The sequence below is a fragment of the Marmota flaviventris genome, chromosome 2 (assembly GCF_047511675.1).
Source record: "Marmota flaviventris isolate mMarFla1 chromosome 2, mMarFla1.hap1, whole genome shotgun sequence".
NCBI classification, from domain to species: Eukaryota; Metazoa; Chordata; class Mammalia; order Rodentia; family Sciuridae; genus Marmota; species Marmota flaviventris.
In genome coordinates, this window is record NC_092499.1 from 102,377,256 (window position 1) to 102,401,126 (window position 23,871).

At 36.5% G+C, this 23,871-nt stretch overlaps 1 protein-coding gene and 1 pseudogene across 3 annotated transcripts in view; one reads left to right on the forward strand and one right to left on the reverse strand.

Annotated features, from left to right (window-relative positions):
- Positions 1-2,840: 2,840 nt before the first annotated feature.
- The window catches only part of Rab27a (RAB27A, member RAS oncogene family), a 76,296-nt gene continuing 55,265 nt past the window's right edge, over positions 2,841-23,871 (reverse strand). For all 3 annotated transcript variants that reach the window (XM_027925834.2, XM_027925832.2, XM_027925835.2), the window contains exons 5-6: positions 19,762-19,885; positions 2,841-5,083 (exon numbers count right to left, since the gene is read on the reverse strand). In XM_027925834.2, the coding sequence (XP_027781635.1) occupies positions 4,888-5,083; positions 19,762-19,885 (320 nt within the window). In that variant the 3' untranslated portion in view covers positions 2,841-4,887. The remainder of the gene's footprint in view (positions 5,084-19,761; positions 19,886-23,871) is intronic.
- On the forward strand, positions 7,622-8,480 carry LOC114084803 (mortality factor 4-like protein 2; annotated as a pseudogene).

Consider the following 23,871-nt stretch of genomic DNA (forward strand, 5'->3'; position numbering starts at 1 on the left):
AGGAAGTGATTCTCGTCCACGCCTCCGACCCGGAAAAGGCCAGTGTCTGAGCGCCCCTGGGATGCTATCCGAACACGACTGCGCCTCCTCGCGGCCACGCAAGCAAAAGCGCGGTCGTTTGGCGCAGGCGCAGAGCTGCAGCCTCGATCAGACTGGGAAAGCCAGACGTGGCTCTGTGCCGTCCTTCGAGCTCTGTCACAACGCCTAATTTTTCTTGGCGTTTACGCGTCTTATGTCTTTTCTTTATTGTGTTTTGCCCAAAGTTCTCTCCACACACTGGGCTGTCTCTAAGAACTCGTATTTCACTGCCCGCCCTGACTTCTGCCCCAGACTTGGCAGGTGTAACAATCGTGTGTGTTTGTGTCTTTCTGTACTCCTTCTTTATAACACTGCTGAACGTGCGGTTCAGCCTTTTCAACATCTCGCCGATGCCTGTTACCCCTCATTGGCATGAGTCACACTTAACAGTAAACCAAGAGATGGAAAATTATTTTGCTTTTCTTGAATCTCCTTCTCCTATCCTCCTGGACAATTAAAGAAAAGACTCCCCAGTGTTCCTGACCTCTTTACCCCGTTTCCTTCCAACTCCGTTTTATTTTGTTACTTCAACAAGAACTGCCCTACCCTTCCTACCCCCACGAGCAGCCTCCTTTTATCTTTGGTGTCGTTGGCCACATCTTTCATATGTTCTTAGTCCCATACCCTATGGCTTCCTCTGAAACTCTTCCCTTCAGACTATGATCATACTCAGTGATTCACATTAGTTTGAATGGGCGAGTAACTAGCCACACAAATTTTTATTTTCTTTCAGAACTAGTATAATTAAACCCAAAAGGAAGGGGAGAAAAATGTATTCCACATCTAACTAATGGTTATGAAATCTTGGCAATATTGTTTCTTTTCATTCATCCTGTTTTGGCACATATGATTCCTGAGTCTGAGGGCGTGTGTCTTTTATCATTAATGGAAAACTCAGCTATCTTCTATAGTTTTCATTCTGGAGTTTGTTTTTTTTTATTAGGACTTAACTCAGTTCAACATCTTTAATATTGTTGTCTTCTTCACCCAGATTTTTCATTTCTTTAGTGTTTGTAATTATTTAAAAACATTTGTACTTTGTGGTCTCCTTTTGAATACATTATTTGAAGTTCTTAAATGCCAACTCCTCTTGGCCTTATTCATGATTGGAGTAAGGGTTAGGAAGGAATGGATTCTAATTTGAAATTGTGGCTCAACCATAGTTGGGTGTTTTCTTCAGGATTTTAACAAGGTCTATGTAGAGATGTTTCTTCTGAACAAATTTTGATTGCTTTTACTAAGTATTCATTCCACAGAGAGTCGAGTTTTTCAATGTTAACTTTTAGTTTATTTTTCCTAGAAAAATTAGATCATATAAACTTGAATCTCAAACCTTGTAAAGAGCAGACTTATGGTTATAAGCTATCACAGGAAACTAAGGACATAGACCAAATCCTGGCTGTGTATTTGGGAAAGAGAATTCTCAGTTCCAGCACCCTACTTCTAACAGATTCAAACAGTACACAGCTGTTAAGACCAAGCATCTCAACTACTGATACTGGCAAAATCAAACCCAAAGCAAACCACTTTCAACATCAAGTTGTTTTAAGTTGCCTCTGTTGTCCTTTTTGAGGAGAAAAAGATAGTCTTGGGGCATCACTTACCTTCTTGAGAAATTATACATTTAAGATAGGTTCTTTAAATTTTATCCAGCATTATCTAAGTATTTTATAATGGAAACATGTTCTAGTTATATAGTCACCAACTGTCAAAAAAAGACCTGGAAAATGCAACTATCGCATTTATAAAAATGCAAAACGAAATATTCCTTATTGAACATTTCTTAGATTGTTAGCCATCTTGATATGTCACAGGATAAGAATGTACTTCTCAAATTTCCTGATTTCTTATAATGAATCAATACAAACCTATTAGATATGAGCCTTTCTAAACATTTTTATGCCGTTTTTGTTTTCAAATTCTACTCCAGTATCTTTTAATATCAATAGTGACTCCTGTATTAAAAACTCTTTCACTTGATCCTCCTACCTCTTAAGTTCTTTGCTCAATTGACAAACATTTGAGTACCAGTTATATACCAAGCCCAGGTGATGGAACACAATTTTGACAAACTCCCCATCTCTGTCCTTGTGGAGCTTATATCTTAGTGAATGGGGAGAAACATAAATATATTGAGTAGCTGTGAGTGAAATTAAGAAAAGCAAGCAGGATAATGGGTCAGAGAATGACAGCTTGGTTGGGGCTATGAAAGGGAGTGACTGCTATCTTACATAAAGTTGTCTGTAAAGTCCTTCTAGATCAGGTGACATATGAACAGTCTAAAAGGGTAGAAAAGGAAGCCACACAGATAACATGGAATACTAGCATTCGAGACAGCAGGAATAAAAATTGCAAGTGCTCTGAGGCAGGAACATACTCACTGTTCCAGGGAAGCTGATGCACCAGAAAAATGTGAGTTATAAGGACAGTGATAGGTAATAAGGTCATATTGGCCGCCTCTCTACACATTTCCTCCTCATCCAGTTAGTAAATATACCCTTCCCATTGTCTCTTCCATTGTCTCTCAGTTCTGATCTTAATTCAAGCTTTAACCATCCTTGTTTATCTGAGTTGCCTAGTACAACACTTTTTACAATATAGATGCTCAATAATATGAGATTATAATATTTTGAATTATTTTTTCCAGAATGTTATTTTACTGGACCTTAATGAGAATCTAATGGAATCTGTCCCTTAGCATGACAACCTTTTTGTGATTGGAAATATTGTGATGAGAAATGAAGTTATGATCACACACAAACTTGACAGATTAGATCACTCTTTTATTATCTCTTAGTAAGCATAAGGTTCACTGAAGATATGCTTTACTTTTACACGGGATTGTAAATAGAAAAATACATTGACACACAAAAATATGGTACTTTGATATCAAATTTAAACAAATGATTTTCAAAGAGAATACTGCTTATTTAATAAAGGTGGTTCTTGAGTGTGCACTGTTATGCATACATTTGATTGTGTGCTGTGTTTAAGGCCAATAGAATTTGTAGCTACTTATACATCCGATTCTTGAAAACTGAAACCTTGACTTACTTTTAATTATACAAATAGACCACATAAAATGTGCCCTGATATATAACTGCTTAATTAAGGCACACTCCACTGAAGTCTTATGGCAGCTTTAGAAGGCACTGCTGTATGATTATGGCCCTGCCCTTGAAACATCTGGATATCTTCCTCATTAGAATACTGTTCAAATGTGTAGGCTTGAATGACTTATTTGGTATTTAAAAGAAGCCCTCATTTCAAGAATAGAAATATGTAAAATCTTACTATCATGGTTAGGTTTGTTACAGGAGTGGTAAAAAGGCAGGAGCCAAAAACAAAAAAACAAAAAACATGGTAAGTGTTCAATAAAAGGCCAGATGAAACTTATTGGAAAGTAAATTTTTCTTCCTACTTGTATTTTTCTAGTTACAGTTCTGCCAAATATTTGCTGCCACAAAATACATTTATTTTTATTTAAATTATAATAAGTGATGTTTCTTCTAAACAACCACTAAGCTCTCTAGAAATTTTAATCTACAATATTTAAACCACTTTAATAAATAAGAATTTTCCTCAAAATGAAATACCTTTGAACTTTATAAGCTATTTCCATGAAGTATATTTTAAAACCACCTTTAATTTGGTATGAAGACACTTTGGCAAGACAGCAGAATACATGATCTTGGCAAGACCGAGCAAGTACAGTAAACACCCATGATCCCAGTGAAAAATACAAGCTATAGAACACTTCAGTTTCTCTTAGATTGAACTAGAATACAAATCCATTTATCTTCTGACAAATAGCAAACAGACATTCTACACAATTAAAAACAAATTTCTTCAATTGCACCAATGAAAAAATAAAACAAGTTGCAAATATCAACCATACAGAGCCTAATGGTGAAGATAGAAGATTAGTAGTCTATAAGCTAATTGAAACTGCAGTCAGAGGATGCCAGACCAACATTATAAATATGAAGAAAAACAAGCTAAATATTTACTTATCACATATACAGAATAAACACCAGCCGTGTTCAGATGTGCCCAGGATACAGGCCAACTATAAATGCACTGAAGCTGTGAAATCTAGTTCCTGATCCTTCTATTGGTCCTTAGAGCAATGGGAATGTAGCTTTACTTGCTCATACTAATTAAGCCACCTCTGCCTCGAACCCCAACCCTTTTCCAACCAACAAAAATCATAATGAGTCTACAGTCACGATCAGTTTATCATCAATCCAGTTTATCCAGGATCTATAGATTCTGCCATGATTTGCCCTCTATTCATGTTAAAGGGAATGCTTAATCAAATTAATGCTCAAAGACACTAATCTGATGTGTATTTATATTCTTATTTAACATTCAAGTGGTTAAAATGGCGATTTTAGAAGGTTACCTATGGTAGGAGTTTGTAAATTTGGATTCAAAACTGTGATTATTTCATAACTATACCTAAGATCTTAATGTGAGACTCTAGGTCTATTTGCATTAAGGCAGGTGGTATTTTCCGTGTAATACACTCTTCTGTGGTTACCAGTTCTTGAATGATTTACTCTCATGGGCTAAGGTTGTAAAAGGCACTTTTGGCTCTGTGAAATATTTTTCCTAAATCTCAGGCTGAATCTTAAATGTTTACAAAGCTGCAACAAATTAAAGACTGGATGCTTAGTTAGTAGGTCTAAGGGAGATGAGGAAAAGCAGTTTGTACACAAACCTATTAATCTCACTGTGCCTTGTGTCAGCCATAGGGAAGGTCACAGACACGGGCCATCTGAAATATGGTGCCGCACACTTGAGTTTTCAACAACCACATGTCCCCTTCTTTTCTTCATTTAATGGATCTGTAGTGGTGTGGCCATTGGATCGCACCACTCCTTCAGGAATCCAGGACTTGTCCACGCACCGTTCCATTCGCTTCATTATCAGGTCCAGGAGCATCTCAATCGCCTGACTTATGTTTGTCCCATTGGCAGCACTAGTTTCAAAGTAGGGTATGCTGGAAGACAGAGACAACCCAGGTAACAGAAGGGGAGAGACAGTGACCTTTGGCCTTGGTAATTCAAATTAGAGAAAGTTGAGTACAAATATACAAGATGACAAACATTTAACCACTCCAGTGTAAAGTGAAAAATAAAATAAAATAATCCTCACTGTATTCCTAATAGAAATATAAAACTAGAGGTTGTAGGGGCTGGGGCTGGGTCTCAGTGGTAGGGCACTTTCCTGGCATGTGTGAAGCATGGGTTTGATTCTCAGCACCACATATAAATAAAAAATAATAATAAGGGTCTATCAACAATTAAAAAAAAATTTTTAAACTAGAGGTTTTAGACACTTCCAAAGATTATTTATTTTTAAGAAAATATATTTATGGAATATACATTTTACAAACATTATAGAATGGGAACTTTTTTGACTTTTAAAAATTTAAAAGTTAATTCTTGATATAAGAAATGAAATTCCTCTATGTGAAAGTAGAACTTGAAAACCTTTAGAAGAAAATGTAAGAGAATATCTTTATTACACAAGGAAATATTTATAGCTCAAACACAGAGGAAAAGCTTGATAATCTTGTTTATGTTGTGTGTTTGCTTTATTGAGACCAGGTCTTGCTATGTTGCTGAAGTTGGCCTCAAACTTCTGGGTTCTAGGAATCTTTTTCTATCTCAGCCTCCAGTAGAGGGGACTATAGACATGCACCCAGCTCAATAATCTTAATAATAATAAAATTAAACTTTGGTGCCATGGCATATATCATAAACAAAGTTAGAAGGTGAGTTACTGACCAAAATAAATGGTTGTGTTAATATAACTAACAAGTGAGCTAGTATCCAAAAAATATAAATAATTCAAGTTAATTAAAATGATAAATAGGTGATGCAAAATAGACAAAGAATCTGAACACGAAATTCTCAGAAAGAAATAACATTAGTGAAATAATGTTCAACCTCACCAAAAACAAGGGAAATGCAAATTAAAGTAATGGCATATTAATTAATTCACATCCATCACATTTGCAAAAATATAGAGTCTCCCACTACCAAGTGCTCCCAAGGCCACAGGAAAAGAGGACCTTGCATTTACTGCTGGTGCAGGAATGAACAATTAAAACTACTTTGGAAACAATGTGTGTATGTACTATGGACCAGCAACACCACTTCTAGATACACATTCTAAGGTTAAGTGTAGACTTAGTGGTGCACAGTAAATGAGTTACTATGGAGATATCATGGAACCCTCACACCTTGGGGCAACTGAGAATGGTCTCAGGCAGCCAGAGTCCCTGAGCCAGTATTCTCCTACCTGATCAAGCCTTGTTATTCATCTTAGGGAACTGTACAAATATTATAATTTCCTGTGTGTGCTATGTTGTGAAAAAATATTGAGCAGCACTGTCCCAGAGGAGCACTATCCAAAAGAACTTTCCACAAAGACAGAAATTGTCCATGCCCATGCTGTCCAATAGTAATCTGTTGATTGAGCACTTAAAATGTGATTAATGCAAGCAATGACCAATTTTTTAATTTCCACTAATTTTAATTCACATAATCACATGTGTCTATTGGCTACAATATTGGACAGTACAGAACTGAAGAAACTCACATATGTTCACATGGCATCATTGAACAAAATATTTACTGAAGTACCATCTGTAATAGTGGAAATTTTAACATTAATGCCCATCAGTAAGTGTATGGATAAATAAACTGTGCTATCATCATACAGTGGAATATTGTGTAATGCCTACAGTGTATCAACATGGCAAAAATTCTCCAAATTAAATGTCAAGCAAAAAAAAAAAAGTTGCTTGATACGAAATCATTTGTGTAAAGAGCACAAAATAATTACACATTGTTCTGAAAACACAACTATGTATTAAATGTGTAACATCTAGGATTGGAAAGAAAGAATGCTTTTAGATGAAAGTAACAAACTTCTGGATCAAATGTGTATAAGTCACAATGGGAATTTGTTATCTTGCATGAGGCCAAAGTAGAGAGGTCGCAGAGTTGAGTAATTCAGCTGTTGAAGAATACAACCAAAGGACCTAGATTCTGCCATCCTTCTGGCTTCCTCAGTCTGCCTCCCTTCATGACCACAGAGGCAACATTCCAGCTGTGAGATCTCATCCCACGAAAGTTCCAAGGAAGAAAAGATTCTCTTCCTCTGTGTGTATCTCTCAGGAGAGAGGGAAGAGTTCCTTTCATATCTCGTTGCTCAAATCCAAACATTGGCAAAGAATGGTAGTGACTATGGCAGTTGGGGGCACAGTAGTGATCACATGGCAGCTGCTAGAAAGAACTGGATTCTCATTTCAGGTCACCATCAGAAAAGCTAAGTCTGCCATAAGTAAGGATCAGAAAATCTGATCCTTATTGCAGAACCATCCCTGACTACAGAATCTGGGGTTGTATCTCCCACTTCATCCTTCCAGATCATCCCAGAAGATCCATAAGAGTCCATCTGGAAAATCATTAGGAGTTCTTGGAAGGGAAAGAAGGAAGATTGTTGTTTGAAAGAAAAACAGGGTTGAATGAGTTCTAGAAAGAGGGGTTTTCAAACTCGTAGACAACCCCCTGCAGAAGACAACTTCAAAAAACCAACTCAAAGCAATATGCAGAGAAGTATGGTGAAAGGTGCCTCCTCAAGAAAAAAGACAACTAATTCACAGTCAAAGAATCTTGAGCCAACTCTCCAAGGAAGATGGGGGTAGGGGCACTCTGCATAAAACCCCCCTTCAGAACCTGTGAGGAAGACAAGAAAGAACGGACAGAAGACTCCTGGAAATGGAGATGGTGGCAGTACCAGCAAAGCTCTCCAGCATCCTACCCCCAGAAAAAAAGAGGGGGGCAGGGAGATCCCACTGTGGAAAGTGAACAGACATTTAACAATGGAATGGAAGTTAAAGTGAAGATTCCTCAAGAATTACAACCTTGGCTTGTTGAGGAGTGGAACTTAGTAACCAGGCAGAAGCAGCAGTTTCAACTCTCTGCTGAGGACGTAGGTGCTATTCTAAAATTTGTAAGAAATCACAGGAAAATGTCAATAATAAGGAGTAAGCAGTATATAAAGTTGTGGCAGGAATAAGAGTATTCCAATGTGATATTGGGCACTTAGCTGCTCTATAAATGTGAGAGGCCCCAGTATGCCAAAATCCTTTTGGCCCACCCTAATGCGCCAGCGTCCCAGGTTTATGGAGCGCCACACCTACAGAGATTATTTGTAAGAATTTGATCAAGTTGGCCTATGCTCTCTTTGATGACAAGAACCTTGCATTACTATTGAGCTATCTGTATGATTTCCTAAAATATCTGGCAAAGAATTCTGCATCTCTGTTAACCGCCAGTAATTACAAAATAGCTTCTGCTCAGTAATACCACAAAGCTCTGTGAGAGGTTCTACTGATCACTCACTGTTACATCTGGTATCTGTAAACACAATTCTATTCTTAGCTTTTTCTTTTTTTTCTATAGCTGATGTCCTTTAAAACTGTTAAGATAGGGCTAGGGATGTTCATCCATGGTAGAGCACTTGCCTAGACTCTGGGCTCAATCCCCAGTATCAGAAAAAAAAAAAAAAAAATGAAGTAAGATTGTTAATGTATAGCAGGGCTTATGTTTCAGTTTGTTTTCTGTTCTGTTTTAAACAGAAAATAAAGGGAGTGAAAACTCCCTTCCTCATTTCAAAGTTGCTACCAGTTTATGCAGTAATTAGACAAAGAAGAAACATTTAATAGAACATTTTATTGCCTAGTTGACAACACCACGTGAACGCTGGTGGTTCTATCCCTTGACACTACACATTTTCTAATGTGTGTTAAATGCTGTGTGTCAAAATGCCTTGATTCCTAGTGCCAAAGCTTCAACTTAATGTGTATACCCCAAAACCCACATGCTTCTGCTTTTTTTTTTTTTTTTATGGAGCTTACAGTAAAATAGCCCATCCTCTGCAAATCCACGCATGTCATTGTGTAGGCATTCTTTCTTTCCTCAAATTGTTGAAGGATGGTGGTTTGTTTCTTGGTTTTTGTATTTGAGTCTAATGTACATTCTAACATGATAGAGGCAATATGTTATTGTATAGTCACAGTTTTCTGGAAAAGTTGATATTTTAGGAATTGTACTTCAGATCTTAAATAAAATTTGTTTCTAAATTTCAAAACAAAACCAAAAAATGGAATGATAGCATCATAACTGGCTTACATCAATTAGTTAGGCTGGGCTTGGGGCTCACACCAGCATCTCCTGAATAGTAAGTCCTCTCAAAGCAAAACAGATAAAGAAATAAAATGGGAATTCTGTGAAGAAGGGAAGGGGTAGGGCATGGATGTTGTCTTCCAACAATGTTGTGTAGGAAGGAGACAGGGTGATTTTGTCAGAGGAGGTAGAAAGGAGAATAGATTCAGGGAGGAGAACAGAATCTGTGTGTTCTGCAAGACAGGATTGCTCCACTGATTCCACCATGCCTGTATCCTACTCCCCTTTCATTTTTATCTAGAAGAAAAAGTTCTTAAACTAGACCTGTGACAAGAAAGGCCCAGAGACTCTAGGAGGTCTAAACAATGTCATTTAGTTAATAAATGACATAAATGGAAAATGGGGTTCTTCCTATCTCCCCACAATGTTCTCCCAGGGTTTATTAATAGATACTGATTTCCAAAACTACTAACTAAAAGGGGAAAATAATATAGTTGACTTCAACTTTTACAACACGCTATTAAATATTTTCTGAACTAGAACTATTTTCATGTTTTGGGGACCCCCCTCCTTTTTGCTTTGGGGATTCCTCTTATTTTCTTTACAGCATTCTAGTTTGCCTGGATTGAAACAAGTTGGTATATATTATTTATTCTAAAATGAAGGGGGAAATTGGGTAGCTCAGTAATAATTATTAAAAACATGCATGTGTTTTATGTGCATGAACTCATTACATATGGCCACGATTTTATTCAGGTACACAATATTCCTGTTTCACAAATGATTAAACTGAGGCTTAGAAAAATGAAGTAATTTGCCCAATTTCACAATGCTAGAAAGAAACAGGATTTGGATCCAGAGTTGTCTAATACCAGTGTAACCGGCCTAACCATAGGTTTTACTGGTTCCAAAATTTATTTTTTGTGTGAAGATTTCCAAAATAGATAAATCTCTTTCACTTGCTGGGGGAAAAAAAAAAGCCGAAATTGGAGAGAAATCAAAGGGCCCTGGCAATGTTTGTCAAAGGTGTTGCTATCTGTCAGTTCCAGGCTGTACTCCTGGACCATACACTTAAGACATTTTGAATTCTGTAGCATCTGCATTCCTCAAGACCATCTAATCTCATATATCCATTTGTTCTATGATCCAAGCACTTGTGGTATATATGTAACTTTTAAAATAACTTACAAGGCATTTTTTTTCAAAACAGACTACTTTTCATATCATTTTGAAATGATCAATTAATCAACTAAAAGATTCTTCCTGCTTCTTAATAAATACATAAAATTGATGATAAAACTTTACAACCTCAAACTGTTGATTTCCCTTCCACCATTTGGCAAAGCATCTAGCCAAAATGTTCTCAACTATAAAAAATACAAAAGAAAGATGTAGCACCTCAGGGGCGGGGGGGTCTGCAGCTAGATTCAGTAAAACATTCCTTAAATTTAGCAGAACTCTAAATTCCTCCATGATCACTTTTCTTGGACTATCTGTTTTCCTGTATTCTCATAGCATGTTAACTCTACCTCAGTGACTCACATTACCAGTTTCCTCATTCTTTTACTGTCTTGCAAGTAGCAGCTTCCACAGGATATCTTCAAAAGTTTTAGTTTTTTAAATTATTTGTAACTTTTTAATGTTTTTTTCAGAACTGTTCCAAAACAGTAATGAAAGACATAATCAGGCAGGAATATTACTAAGACACATGTTAAGGGGACATGTGTGGGAATAGAAGGTGATTTCTCCATTCTGATTCCTCATGACACTGTCTTGTCAATACACTTTCTCCAGAAGCCGAAAGGCCTGGCAACAGAACTGTGCACTTCTCTCCTGTGTAAGCACGGCTGAGAAACACTGGCTGACCAACCATCACCTCATCTGGGCACTTATCTAACCCTCTGTAAGGTTTGCAAGACACAGTGCTCCACGGAATCCAGCATGTCCACGTCCTATTGCCCTTTCATTTGCTGACTCTAAAATATCTCAATCAGAGTTGAGTTTGTTGGGCAAAAAGACAGTCTTGGGAGGTTTCAAACTTCCTGTCTGATTATGTCTTTGGTTACCATCAATCTTTTTTCTTCTATCTTCTTTAGTCTCCTTGTTACAAAATTAAGATAGTGCATCTCTGTCCCTCCCCACTGCCCCACTCATCACATGTAATATTTGATTAAATGTGATTTGTGATTGAATTCAATAAATATTTCTTTACTCAGTGCCTATGATGTTTTTGAGCTAAATCTAGGTGATGGTTTGTGATGTTAATATTGCTACAGAATAGAATTTTGGATTGAGCATTTTCAAAATGTAAATACTTAGATTTTCTTCATCCCTCTCATTTATACCCACAAAGAATCAGTTAATGTCTATGAAACATTGCTTATACTTAAGGAGAGAGCTTGACCATTCTATCAATCAGAAATATATTATTACAGGGAAAAGCTATTAAAACTCACCTCCCCAAGAATAAATTGGAAATAACTAAAAAAAAAAAAAAAGTAGAAAACTGTCTTTAAATACTAAATCATAATTATGTACTACTCTTTTTTTTTTTTTTTTTTTTTTTTTTTTTGACATACTAGGTAATGAACCGAGGGCCTGTACATGCTAGGCAAGTACTCTACCACATCCCAGGTCCTTTTAACTTTATTTTGATACAGGGTCTTGCTAATTTGCTGAGGCTGACCTCAAACTTGTAATCCTCCTGCCTCAACGTCTCAAAGTCACTGAGATTACAGGTGTGCACCTAATTTTTTAAATTCCCTCAAGGTCAATTATAAATTTCTTTCCAACTCTGGAGTTCTCTATCTCAGTTGATTTCCCAACTGAATCTCCTTTGAGCTATTTTTCCTTCCCACAGTTTCTTTACTCTCACTTCCTGAAAATTATTTCACAGTCACTTTTGAGCACATATAAGAAAATATAGTTGCAAATACTTTGAAAACTCTAAAACTTATGCATTAAAACTTATGCATGAAAGTTATGGACAGTATGATACAATGGGTAAAAGCTATAACCTCTGGAACTGACTGGATTCAAATCCTAGTATTACATTTTACCAAATGAGTAACTCTGGTAACCTACTAACCTCTATGCTTTAATAGCTTCATCTGTAATACCAAACATCAGTATTTTCTTATAAAGGTTAAATGAGCTGGGGCTGGGGTTGTGGCTCAGTGGTAGAGCACTTGCCTAGCATGTGTGAAGCACTGGGTTCAACTCTCAGCACCCCATATAAATAAATGAATAAAATAAAGGTCCATCAACATCTAAAAAGTTTAAAAAAAAAAAAAAAGATTAAATGAGCTAATATTTTAAAGCTCTTCCATCATAATCTGACACATAGTGAAACTTAATGTTTATTTCCAATATAGAAATGGGTTAGTTAACAAAATGTATTTAAATTTTTGCTTAAAACTTGGAACACATCATCCCAAAGAAATAATGTCACTGAATCATGTACAGTCACAGCTACATGTCATAGCAACATTGTAAATATTAAGTTTCCTGCTAGTTCACAAATGTTAGTTTAATGTACAATGTAGCCAATTTATAAAATCTACAGTACTGGGCTGTACTAATTCTTGTAGGCAGAAGCATACTTCCCCATATCAAGAATGGCTCTCTCATACAGGTTCTGAAAAGTGTTTCATACTCCAAAGCATTTGCTTCCCTCACATCCTTATCAAACTTCTTGTTCCTCCAAGTGATCTTCACTAAAATGCTGGTAAAAATGGATCTTTTACTGATTAATACCAACATAAAAATGGCTGATGCTTCTTTAGCTATGAGCTATTGACCAATGTTTATTAACTGAAGCAATATTTAATTGGTAGAATTTCAAGGTAAAGAAGTTAAGCTATAAATTTTAAGTTACTCATTAAAAGATACACAATAAAAAAAATATATTAAAAAAATAAAATTAAATAAAATTTTTTTAAAAAGATACGCAATATTTACAAGACATAGGTTAGATTTGTAACCCAAAATTCAGGTAACAAACTTGTGTTTGTTTTCAAATAAAAGTATATTTTCCTACCATTTATGAAACTCCAAGTCATGGGACCGAGAGTCAGGTTAACAACTTCAAAGTCTTCCAACTCAACAGAGTTTTTTGGGTTTTTACTTGTTTGTTTGTTTTTACATAATTAGGGCAATATGGTTTTTGTAAGTCCTCAGGAATAAATGAATGCTAGAGTTCACTCCATTCCACTCTCAGTTCTTTGGTTGCTAGAGGAAAAGTGAACTAGATAAGATCCACAGAGAAAACCCTGAATTAAGACTCTCCTTCCATTTTGAAGAAAAAAAATGTAGAAACATTTAGAAAAATAAAAATATAGATCATGATAGAGAGCCTCCTTTTATTTTTTAAAAGGATTATGTTTAATTCATGTGCATTTAAGAGAAAGAAATTGTTATGAATTGTAGAATTTTTTCACCCATGGTAAATTTTCTTTTTACAACATCTATTAAATGACTTCAAAAATTAAATAAGTGACATATTGAACTTCAGGCAAACACAGGTGATAAAACCTTCAAAATGTTTCAACTTCAGTCTCCATTATTTCTCTTTTTGCTATTAAAGATAATGAAAGTCATAACCAAACTTTTCCTAACATTGTTTTTCTACACTTCTTGATGTTTTTATTTAGATTGCTATATCCAAAATAGCACAGCTAACTAACACTTAGACCTCCATTTAAATTGAATTAGTTTAGAGTCCTCTTGAGGATTTTGCCATTGCTGAATTCCTTATTTTTGTTCAAATCTAATAAACTTGACTTCTTTGACAAAAATTTAAAAAATTAAAAGACTCTCCTACCATAAGAAAATGATGCCTGAGACAGAAATATGTCTTGTACTCACTTTTAAAAGTCGGACTGCATATAGGAGATGAAGTGAATGGAGTTAGAAATATTTTTATGTTCACAGCTTCTGATGTTCACATTCAGAAGGGGTTTGAGCTATTTTACCTAAGCACTTTCATTAAATATTTCATGTTTTTTAAAGCAATATAAAAAGATCTCAAATTCTCGGGCTGGGGAAGAAAGAGTAAACAAAAAGAAAGGAATAAGAACAGCAATAAAGTTTCTGGGTTCTAAAGCCAACTCCTCATATTCTGGCCTCCAGCTCTGGGACCTGCTGCTCCTTATCAGTAAAGGGGAAGAAGCTCTGCTCATGAGGTCTTGGTGAGGAGGAAATAAGATAACACACGCTCAGTGCTTAGCTCAAGTGTAGCACCCAGCCAGGGTTCAATAAATTTTCATACAATGGGATTTTTCTTCTCTCAAAAATATGATACTTTTCCAAAAACTTATTAGGCAAAATTTAGTAATCTTAGCAAAATATTCAAGAGGATCACCTGCCCCCTTTATAAGCATAAAAAAATTGGTATTGCTCCCTCTCTCCACATGGTGGTGCTAATATAGCACTATCATGGAGCAGTATTGCCAAAGGTATGAAAAAACTCTGTCTAAATATCAGTTTATAAATGGTCATTTGAAGTACATGCAGACAACTAATTTTAATGTGCTTTTAAAAGTAGATTAATCACAAATTTTAAAATAAAAATATTAAATGAAATGTTTACAGCTTCATATCAATGAGAGGGATGGTATTATTTGTAGTTTTACACCAAGACATTCATATCTCACTCAGGCCATGGGTTAGAATTCACATCCAGCTGGTTTCTTTTCTATTATTTATTCCCTCAAAACTAGAAGATCCTAAATCCCAGCTAGAAATTGCCAGGAATGACAGTAAGTATGTTGGATGGTTGTTAAATGGTTCTCTGTATTTGATTCACATGTGGATCTAGAAATTGTGGAGAAATTTTTCACATAAAGGAGAAGTGAGTCTTGGTATTTCCATAGTCTTCTGGATACTAACTGAATAACATTTACAGAAAAAGGAATGGTGTGCTGCCTGAACCTGAGAGACTGTGGCAAATGAAATCTAGATCCTCAACTGAGTTGTATTGGGCTCCAGAAATCAGTCTTGTATGTTTGATTATGGTTTATTTGTGTGCCATTAAAACATGCCCAATGATACATCAATAATTTATTTCTCTTATCAAGGAAGGATGTCACCAAGTTTGCAAAGAACCAAACTGGGAACGATCAAGTGATTCATATCACATTTCATCTAGCTCAGACTAGGTAAGACAGCTTCTGCTAAGCTCTGCCACTTAAAATCTAAGAAATGGGCTGGGATTGTGGCTTAGTGATAGAGTGCTTGCCTAGCATGTTCGAGGCGCTGGGTTCATATCTCAGCACGGCATATAAATAAACAAATAAAGATCCATCAACAACTAATAAAATTTTTAAAAATCTAAGAAATGGTTTATACTGATTTTTTAATGTTACAAATAAATGTTTTTAACTCCTCTTTTGTTCCAGAAACTTTTGAGCACCTTCCTCATCAACTGCCATCAGCCTTCAGTCAGGAAAAAGTCCTCTTAAATTTGCTGCCCATTTCTTTGCACAGAACATGAAATATGTATATTCAGTTGTCGTGTTTTGATCACATCCACAATTTTCTCTACTTCCCTCAGACTCTGCATTTTAAAAAATGACTTATTGTCACCACAAACTATCCTCTTTGAATAAAGCAGTGAGGACAAGCATTTTGATCCAACCATTTTTACTCACATAATGAATTCCTTGCTTACTCACTTGTGGTTAGCCCTTCCTCAGTACTAATTCTAGTGTCCCTTCCCATCTATAGCATAACTGATAAAATTATATAGGAAAAAAATCCTTCTCTCTTTAGCATGGATTTTCCAATGAAAAGTCATTGGGCACATTTCCTCTACCCAAGCAGGGTGCAAGTAAATAACTATCTCATATTCTATGTATAAATGATTCTCTTCAAGGAAAATATCTGCTAGCATGCACACCTGCTAGCTTCTGCACATGTTTCTAAAGTGCCATACTGAACCAGCAGCAACAGCATCTGAAAATCAGTGACAGATGTAAATTTATCTGCTCCATCCCAGACCTACTGAATCAGTACCTCTTAGAGACTCGGTGTTCCAGTGATTCTGATACATATTTGAGACCTAACAGTATCATCTAAAAGAATATTGTTGCCAATATTTCATTCTGTTTTCTATTCTAATGTATTCATCATTGACTTTGTAATTATTTTTAAAATGTTTTAACAACAGTGTAGATAGTAATCATTTTGGCTGACTGGTGCCCAAGTTTGAACAAGTCTCTGTTTTGCTATTTTCTCTGACTTCATTGACAATAGCATTCAATACAACACATTGAAAAGCACTGTTTTCCATTTGTTCTGGCAAATCTCAGTTGGTTTACCAGAGAGATCATTTTGTCTTGTTTAAAGTGACCTAAGAGCTTCAAATTATAATTTAACCAAGTTTCATAGAAAAAATGAATGCAGAAAAAAAAGCTTAAAGAATTAGGGTAAATAGACTCCTAAACTACTAAAAAAAAAAATTCTGATATTCATCATCATGTGCACATGTTTTGCTGCTGCATGAAGTCCTCATTTTCATATATACTTATTCCAGCACTCACAGATTCATGTTCCATATTTACACTATAATGTTAATTACCAATTTGCAAAGTTTTTCTAAGACAAAAGCTCTTATTTTATATATGTGGCACAAAACTACTTGAGAACCAATGATCTATTTTTATGACTGTGGTAACAAAAAAAAATGTAAACTTATCAGAACATGTAAATGATATGAAAACATGCCATAAGCTGTACCCTTGTTTTCTAACTGTTAAATACAAGGATGTACTGACTGACACAATCCTTTTAGTACATTGGCCACCAATGAAAATGTTATAATTATGAAGAATGAAATATGATTTCTGTGAAAATAATCATTAAATGTTTATGCCAAACTTGTAAAATACATATGAGCCAAATTGTTCCATCATATTTTCATCTAAAAGTGCCAAAGAGCCTACAGAACCACACTGCTTTCTAAATCCCACTAGAATTCTGTTTCCTTCCTTCTCTCATCTTCTTCAAGAGTTTCAGTTATTCCAATCTGTTAATCCCTTTTCTTCTCATTTTAACTCAACAACTACAGATTGGGCTCCTCTCTGTGAAACATCCCACAGCTGTTGTGAGCTGGACACAGGTGAAAAACAGTCTCCACACTCCTCAGATCCTCAATGTGACAGAAGGCAATGCCAGGCTCTCTGCTACCAGGCTGACTGTGGAATTCTGAGACCCAGACCAGAGAAAAAAAGCAACGGCTGAAGAAGCCCAGAGGGAGAAGTCAGTCTTGACTCTCCCCCAATACTTAAGAATATACTTGCTAGCTGAAGCTAACTCCTCTATTTGCCCTGCTCTTGCCCTTACTGACACACTTGTCAAAAGCATGGTCTAGGTATCTGGCTTCCATTGCTTCATCGCTTACTTCCTCTTTACCTCCTTGCAACACAGTTCTCAACATTTCAGCATTCTCTGTGGTATTTAACCTCTCCCTGTTTCCCTTCTACTTCCTTGAGTGCCTCTCAAGGGGTGGGGCAGAGTGGGGTACTTATTAGAACTGCTTGTGGGCCTTTGTCAGCCTCCACCTCAGAATCTCCCCAATCACTCTCAACCACCACATATGAATATCCTGCAGAGGACACCACTGCCCAGAATCCCCTGGGGTAGTGCCTCTTTAATATATCAACCTGGCTGGGGGGAACATTTCCCAGAATTTCCTTCCTGCTTAGGGTACACCACAAAAGAGATCTGGCAGAGATATGGAGGGCAGAAGTGAAGCAGTAGCCATTTTAATGCTTTTACATACTGTTCCTTATCTCTTGGCTTGTCTTGTTGATATAAACCAGCAATCAGACCTGCACCTGCTTCACCCACCCCAGACCTTCCTTTAGCTCCTGGAACCCCTGAGCCAGGTATATGTGGCTATACTTGTAGCAGAGGGTCCTGGCTTTTTCAGGACACGCACATCATTAAGATCAGAGGCAACAAGGGCTGACATGAATTTCAGTACACGCTTATGGGTCCCAACTGGTTCTCACTTCTTACCTCCATCCTCCACTTGACATCCACCTTTCTTTCCTGACTCCCTGTCCTGTGCACTTCAAGCTTCAGCGTGAGACACAAAACCAACACCTTATAAAGACTGCTTACCCGACTCCCCCGGTGCATAATTTCAAATCACTGTGACAGATCCCTTCACATGTAGATATTCACTTGAAACCTACCTCATAAACTCCAGATCAACTATGTCAGAAGGACACAGGCCTACAATTACGTATATTAAAAGTGCCCCAGGTATTTCTAACATGGTTAAACATCATCTACTCTGGGTGTAACTCCACATCCAATTGCAAATTGAGAATGATTTAAAATCCTGTTCTACCCCACATGTGTGTTTTTTCTGATTTACCCCTTTTTCCTTTTCCACTAATCCAGCCTTTACCCTCCTCACAGCTGAATCTCCCGGTCTCTAGTCTTCCCTCCTTCCATTTCACCCCTTCTAAGGCTCCCAGACTGATTTGGAAAAATATGTATAACATCTCTCCATGCTCAAAGGCTTTCAGCAATCCTCTGTCCTCCAGAGACCAAATCTAATCTCCTAATCTGGTATTCAAAGCCCTCCAGATTCTGGTTTCTTCTCACCTGACCAACCTATCCTTCTACCCACTTCCTAAAGCCCTGCCTTGAGGGCCTTCTTAACCTCCAACAACCCAAGGAAAAAACTAAGCAGCGGTCACAGAATCAACCAGGAAAGGTCCTCCCCTGGCCTCCTTGAATTCTCAAGCCAACTATCTGGGTAACACCTTCTACCTCTTATATCATACATACCTCCATTTCCCTCCCCTCCCTTCCCAATCCTTCTCACTACCTTCTTTTAATAGCAAGTATCTGAATTTGGGTTCTCATAGTACCAGAGGTCAAAATAAAACCAATTCATTTGTAGAGGTGCCCTTTAGGATAAGCAATAGATGGCTTCTTCTGTTGTGCCCAATTCATTCTATTGCCACTATGACCCTACTCCCACAGCTCAAGGAGGAAGACAGCATTTTGCTAACCCTCCACCATAAAAATAGCCTAAACCAAAGGGACTCTTCACTGGCTCTCCCAGTCAAAGTCAGCACCTGGTCTGTGATACTCAATAAGACCTCAAATGCTAGAATTGTCTATAGTATTATATGAACTGGCTTTGAAATTTCCTTGCTCAACATAAAGGATTTCCTTATCCTACAAGTCTCCAGTTGGCACCTTGAAAAGGAGGCCCTACACATAGTACATTTGCAGTCAAAGCTGTCTTTCTCCTGGGGGAGACCCTTATCCCATGATTTTTCTATGATTCCCACTATCATGATATTAATATAAAAAGTAGATATTTGACATCTCCCAAGGCCTACATCCAAGCTTTTTGCTTTAATTTTTCATTTTTGTCTTTTTTATTACCCAGTCATCTACAAAGGTTTATAATGAAAATGTTTTCTCTAGATTTCACCACAAAAATACTCACCCATATTGGTCAGCAAGTCCTCTGGCTTCCTCTTCTTTTACTACTCTCTGGTCTTCCAAATCACTCTTATTTCCACATAACACTATGTCTGGGTTTTCACAATATGCATGCATTTGTAGCTGGCCTAACAATATAAGAAAGTTTATTATAGGCAAATAATAACATAAGCACATGATCAATAAAGAATACATACAAAAGTGTTTTGAAAACCATAAATATATACACATATTTAAGAAACCAATATAATGCTTCAAAGCATCAATAATCTAATCTGTAAAACTGAAAGTATGGGGTAGAAATATAAAACTTTTTCCTGTCCTTAACACATATCTCAGTATTATTTATACAGACTTATAGAAGACTGTGATAACCCTCAAAAGTATGTATACCCATACATACACACACAAAACACTTGTCTTTTAACATTTTCTTTCCATTAGCAATGGCTTTTTTAAAAGAACTATCTTTTTATAGACTAACCTATTTCTACCTAAAACGTCTTTCACCTATTTTTTATTATTATAAGGCAGAATCAACCTATTTAAAACAAACAAGATACAGGATTCAGTAAAGACAGAAGCCACAGAATAAACAGTAAATGATTCTGTCACCAGAACCAAGGGATTGCAATTCTTATCCCAAGACTTTTTCTCTTTTCACCTGAAAACATGTAAGGAGGCATAATTATTAAAAAGCAATGAATCAAAAAAAAGTTCTTCACTATATTAAATAGTCTAATCTCCCAAAGAAGGAAGATAAAGTCTTACTTCTTACATCACAGAAAGGAATTAAAGTAGCCCTGACTTTCACAATGAGGCTTATCTCAAAGTTCATGGCCTAATTTACTTTTTGTCACCATTAACCAAAAGGTTGATAGTTTAGTTCCTCTTTATGAAGTCGTGTCCATTATAGATATAATCAAGAGAAAGTCAGTAGGTATTTCCTAAGAATGAACACAGGCCTGATACTTTGCATGGAATTTCAAGATAATGCCCTTTGCCCTCGAGGGACAGCAGAGGCAACAAAACCCACATAGGCAAAACTAAACTGTGTTTTGCCTGTCTCCAGGAAAGTGGCATCTTTTCCTCCCTCCAGACTGCTGCACATACTGTCCCACACGGGAATATCTAGTCACAACTCTCCTTCAAGACTTGCTCTATGGTCATGTCCACCATGGAGCCTCTATGGTCTCCAGAGGCTCTGTGCTCTGTTAACACCTCAAACGGCTATGCAAATGGACTAATTTGCCTTGGCTTGAATAATGGCTCTTCCTTTTACTAGCCATGTGACCCTGCGGAAGCTATTTGATTGCCTTAGTTCCCTATCTAGAAAAGGTGATAACGACAATACTTATTTCATAAGGTAAGGATTAAATGAGTTAATTCAGTGATTCTCCAAGTAAGGTCTGTGGATCAGCAGCCTTAGCATCACCTGAGAACTTGTTAGAATGCAAATTATCAGGTCCTACCCCTGATCTATGGAGTCAGGAACAGTGGGTAAAGATGAAGGGAATCTGATTTTTAACAAACCCTCCAGGTGATTCCAACACACACTCACATTTGAGAACCCCAAAATTAATAAATTAAAGCATTTACAACAGCTATGTAAATATTACTAAAAACAATAGTTAATAGTCTTTATTTTAGAAATGTTAGGAGGTATAATTATAGGTGATGTTTTCTTTTTAACTATTTTTCTACCATGTGAATTACTTAAATAAAAAGTAAATTAATAACTTATTTAGAAAATCTCACTAAAGACAAAGGCATATACCTAAATAGCTACAACCTGCGATGGTATGTGATAAGGACCCTACAAACAGTGAAGATTTGAACAAGGATTAAGAGGAAGGGTAAAATTTATTCTGATAAAATTGATCACAGAGAATTTCACAGAGGCTAATTTTTGCCAGATTTTAAAGAACAGGCATAACTCTACTTGGTTTTTTAAATGGTGTGGTTGTAGAGAGGCCTTTCCAGTCAGAAGGGATAATCAAAATAAAAATAGAGGGCAAAATATGAAAAATATATGTTGTTGGGCTCTTATAGCATTTTGTGTGAGGCTACAGAAATTTAGGCTCTTTTAAAGTCTCATTACAAAAGTAGCTGGCCCTGGGTAAGGAACAAATCTGGTCATGCTGCTCACACCTCTGAACTCCAGGAAAGCAGGGGAGTGAGTACACTATCTGATTCCGTTCAGATTTCAATCTGAGTAGGACTTGGCTCATTGTTCAGTCTCCTAAACTGATCCAGGCTCACCCTTAGACTCATCTCCCTCGCCAAAAGGGCATGGAGAGATTCTCATCAGATGAAGAAAGACCTAAGGGACAGCTCTGGGGGAACAAAGGGAGAGTACAGAGCCATACTTCTCTCCCTGGCCAACCAGGGCCCAGGATAGCTACTTCTCTACCTTTGTGCTGACAAGCTATCTACCTACCTACCTATATGCATACATACATTTTAAGCTATTATTTTGACCAAAATTTTTTTAAAAGCAGAAGAAATGGATGATCTCTATAATATTCAAATTGCTAATAGAGGAAAAATAACATATACATATAACTAACAAATTTTCATTTCTAATTAAGATTTTATATTACCACCTCTGACATTCAACATTATTCTTTTTTGTTTATATGGGGGTGAAGCAGGAGAATGCTTCCCATTGAAAAGATAGGAAATCTTTAATATGTTTAAGTTTACCTAACTGGACAATAAGAATTTTTTTTTTTTTACTTTCCAAAGAAAATAAAACAAAATACAAACACACATACTCATACTTTTGCATAATTGTTCTTTATCTAACTAGCTAATAGATGGGCAAGATTTCTTTGGCATATATACATAATAGAATATTAGTCAGCATTAAAAGAGAATAAAATCATGGCATTTGCAGGTAAATGGATGGAGTTAGAGAATACAATGCCAAGTGAAGTAAGCCAATCCCAAAAAACCCAAAATCGGAATGTTTTCTTTGATATGAGGATGCTGACACATAATGGCTATGTGAGGGGGGGCATGGGAGGAATGGAGGAACTTTACATAGGACAAAGGGGAGGGAGGGGAAGGGAGGGGACATGGGTAGGAAAGACAGTGGAATGAGTTAGACATCATTACCCTAAATACATGTATGAAGACACAAATGGTGTGAAAATACTTTATGAACAACCAGTGACTTGAAAAACTGTGCTCTATATATGTAATATGAAATTAATTGCATTCTGCTGTCATATATAACAATTCAGAATAAATAAATAATTTTTAAAAAGATGGGCAAGATTTGTCTAATGTCTCAATTTCAGTTTCTACCTGTGAAAAACAGGTGGGTTCATTATCTTTCAATGCTAAGATTCTATGAGCAATCTCTAGTGGCCCTTACTAAACGTTTTAGAAAACCCCAGGGCTGGGGCTGGGGCTCAGCGGTAGAGCACTTGCCTGGCATGTGTGAGGCACTGGATTCAGTTCTCAGCACCACGTATAAGTAAATAAAGGTCTATCAACAACTAAAAAAAATTTAAAAAAAGAAAACTCCAGAACTTGTTCTGATGATGTGAAGGAGAGGATAACAAATAAGGACTGAGAGATTAGGAACTGCCATCATCATTCAGCTCCGAGAGAAATAGCAAAGTGTGCGAATCAACCAGGCATCTAGCAAAACAAAGCCCAGTAAGCCTAAAAACATTTGGGAAATCCATATTTATAAAGTATTAAATTCTTAGTCATCAACTAACTTGAGAAAGGGCATAAAAGACCATTAAACAGAAAGCCAAAGGCTCCCTGTCCTTGGATAAGTGTATTACTGTCTCAGACTCAGGGTCCTCACCCTGGGATAAGGACACACCTACCAGAATTTCTTTGCTGGGTGATGATGAAGATCAGATACAAAATATGTGAAAATGCTCTGAAGGGCACAGCATGCTAAGTAAATTAAGTTAAAGATTAATTTTTAAAATAAGATTTTTTACTATCAAAAAATAACCAATTGTCCTTTCATAACCCAAGAAAGCAATTTTTAAGAAGTACTTTAAAAAAAATTTTTTTTATTTTTTAGTTGTAGATGGACATAATACCTTTATTTATTTATTTTTTTTAACGTGGTTCTGGGGAACAA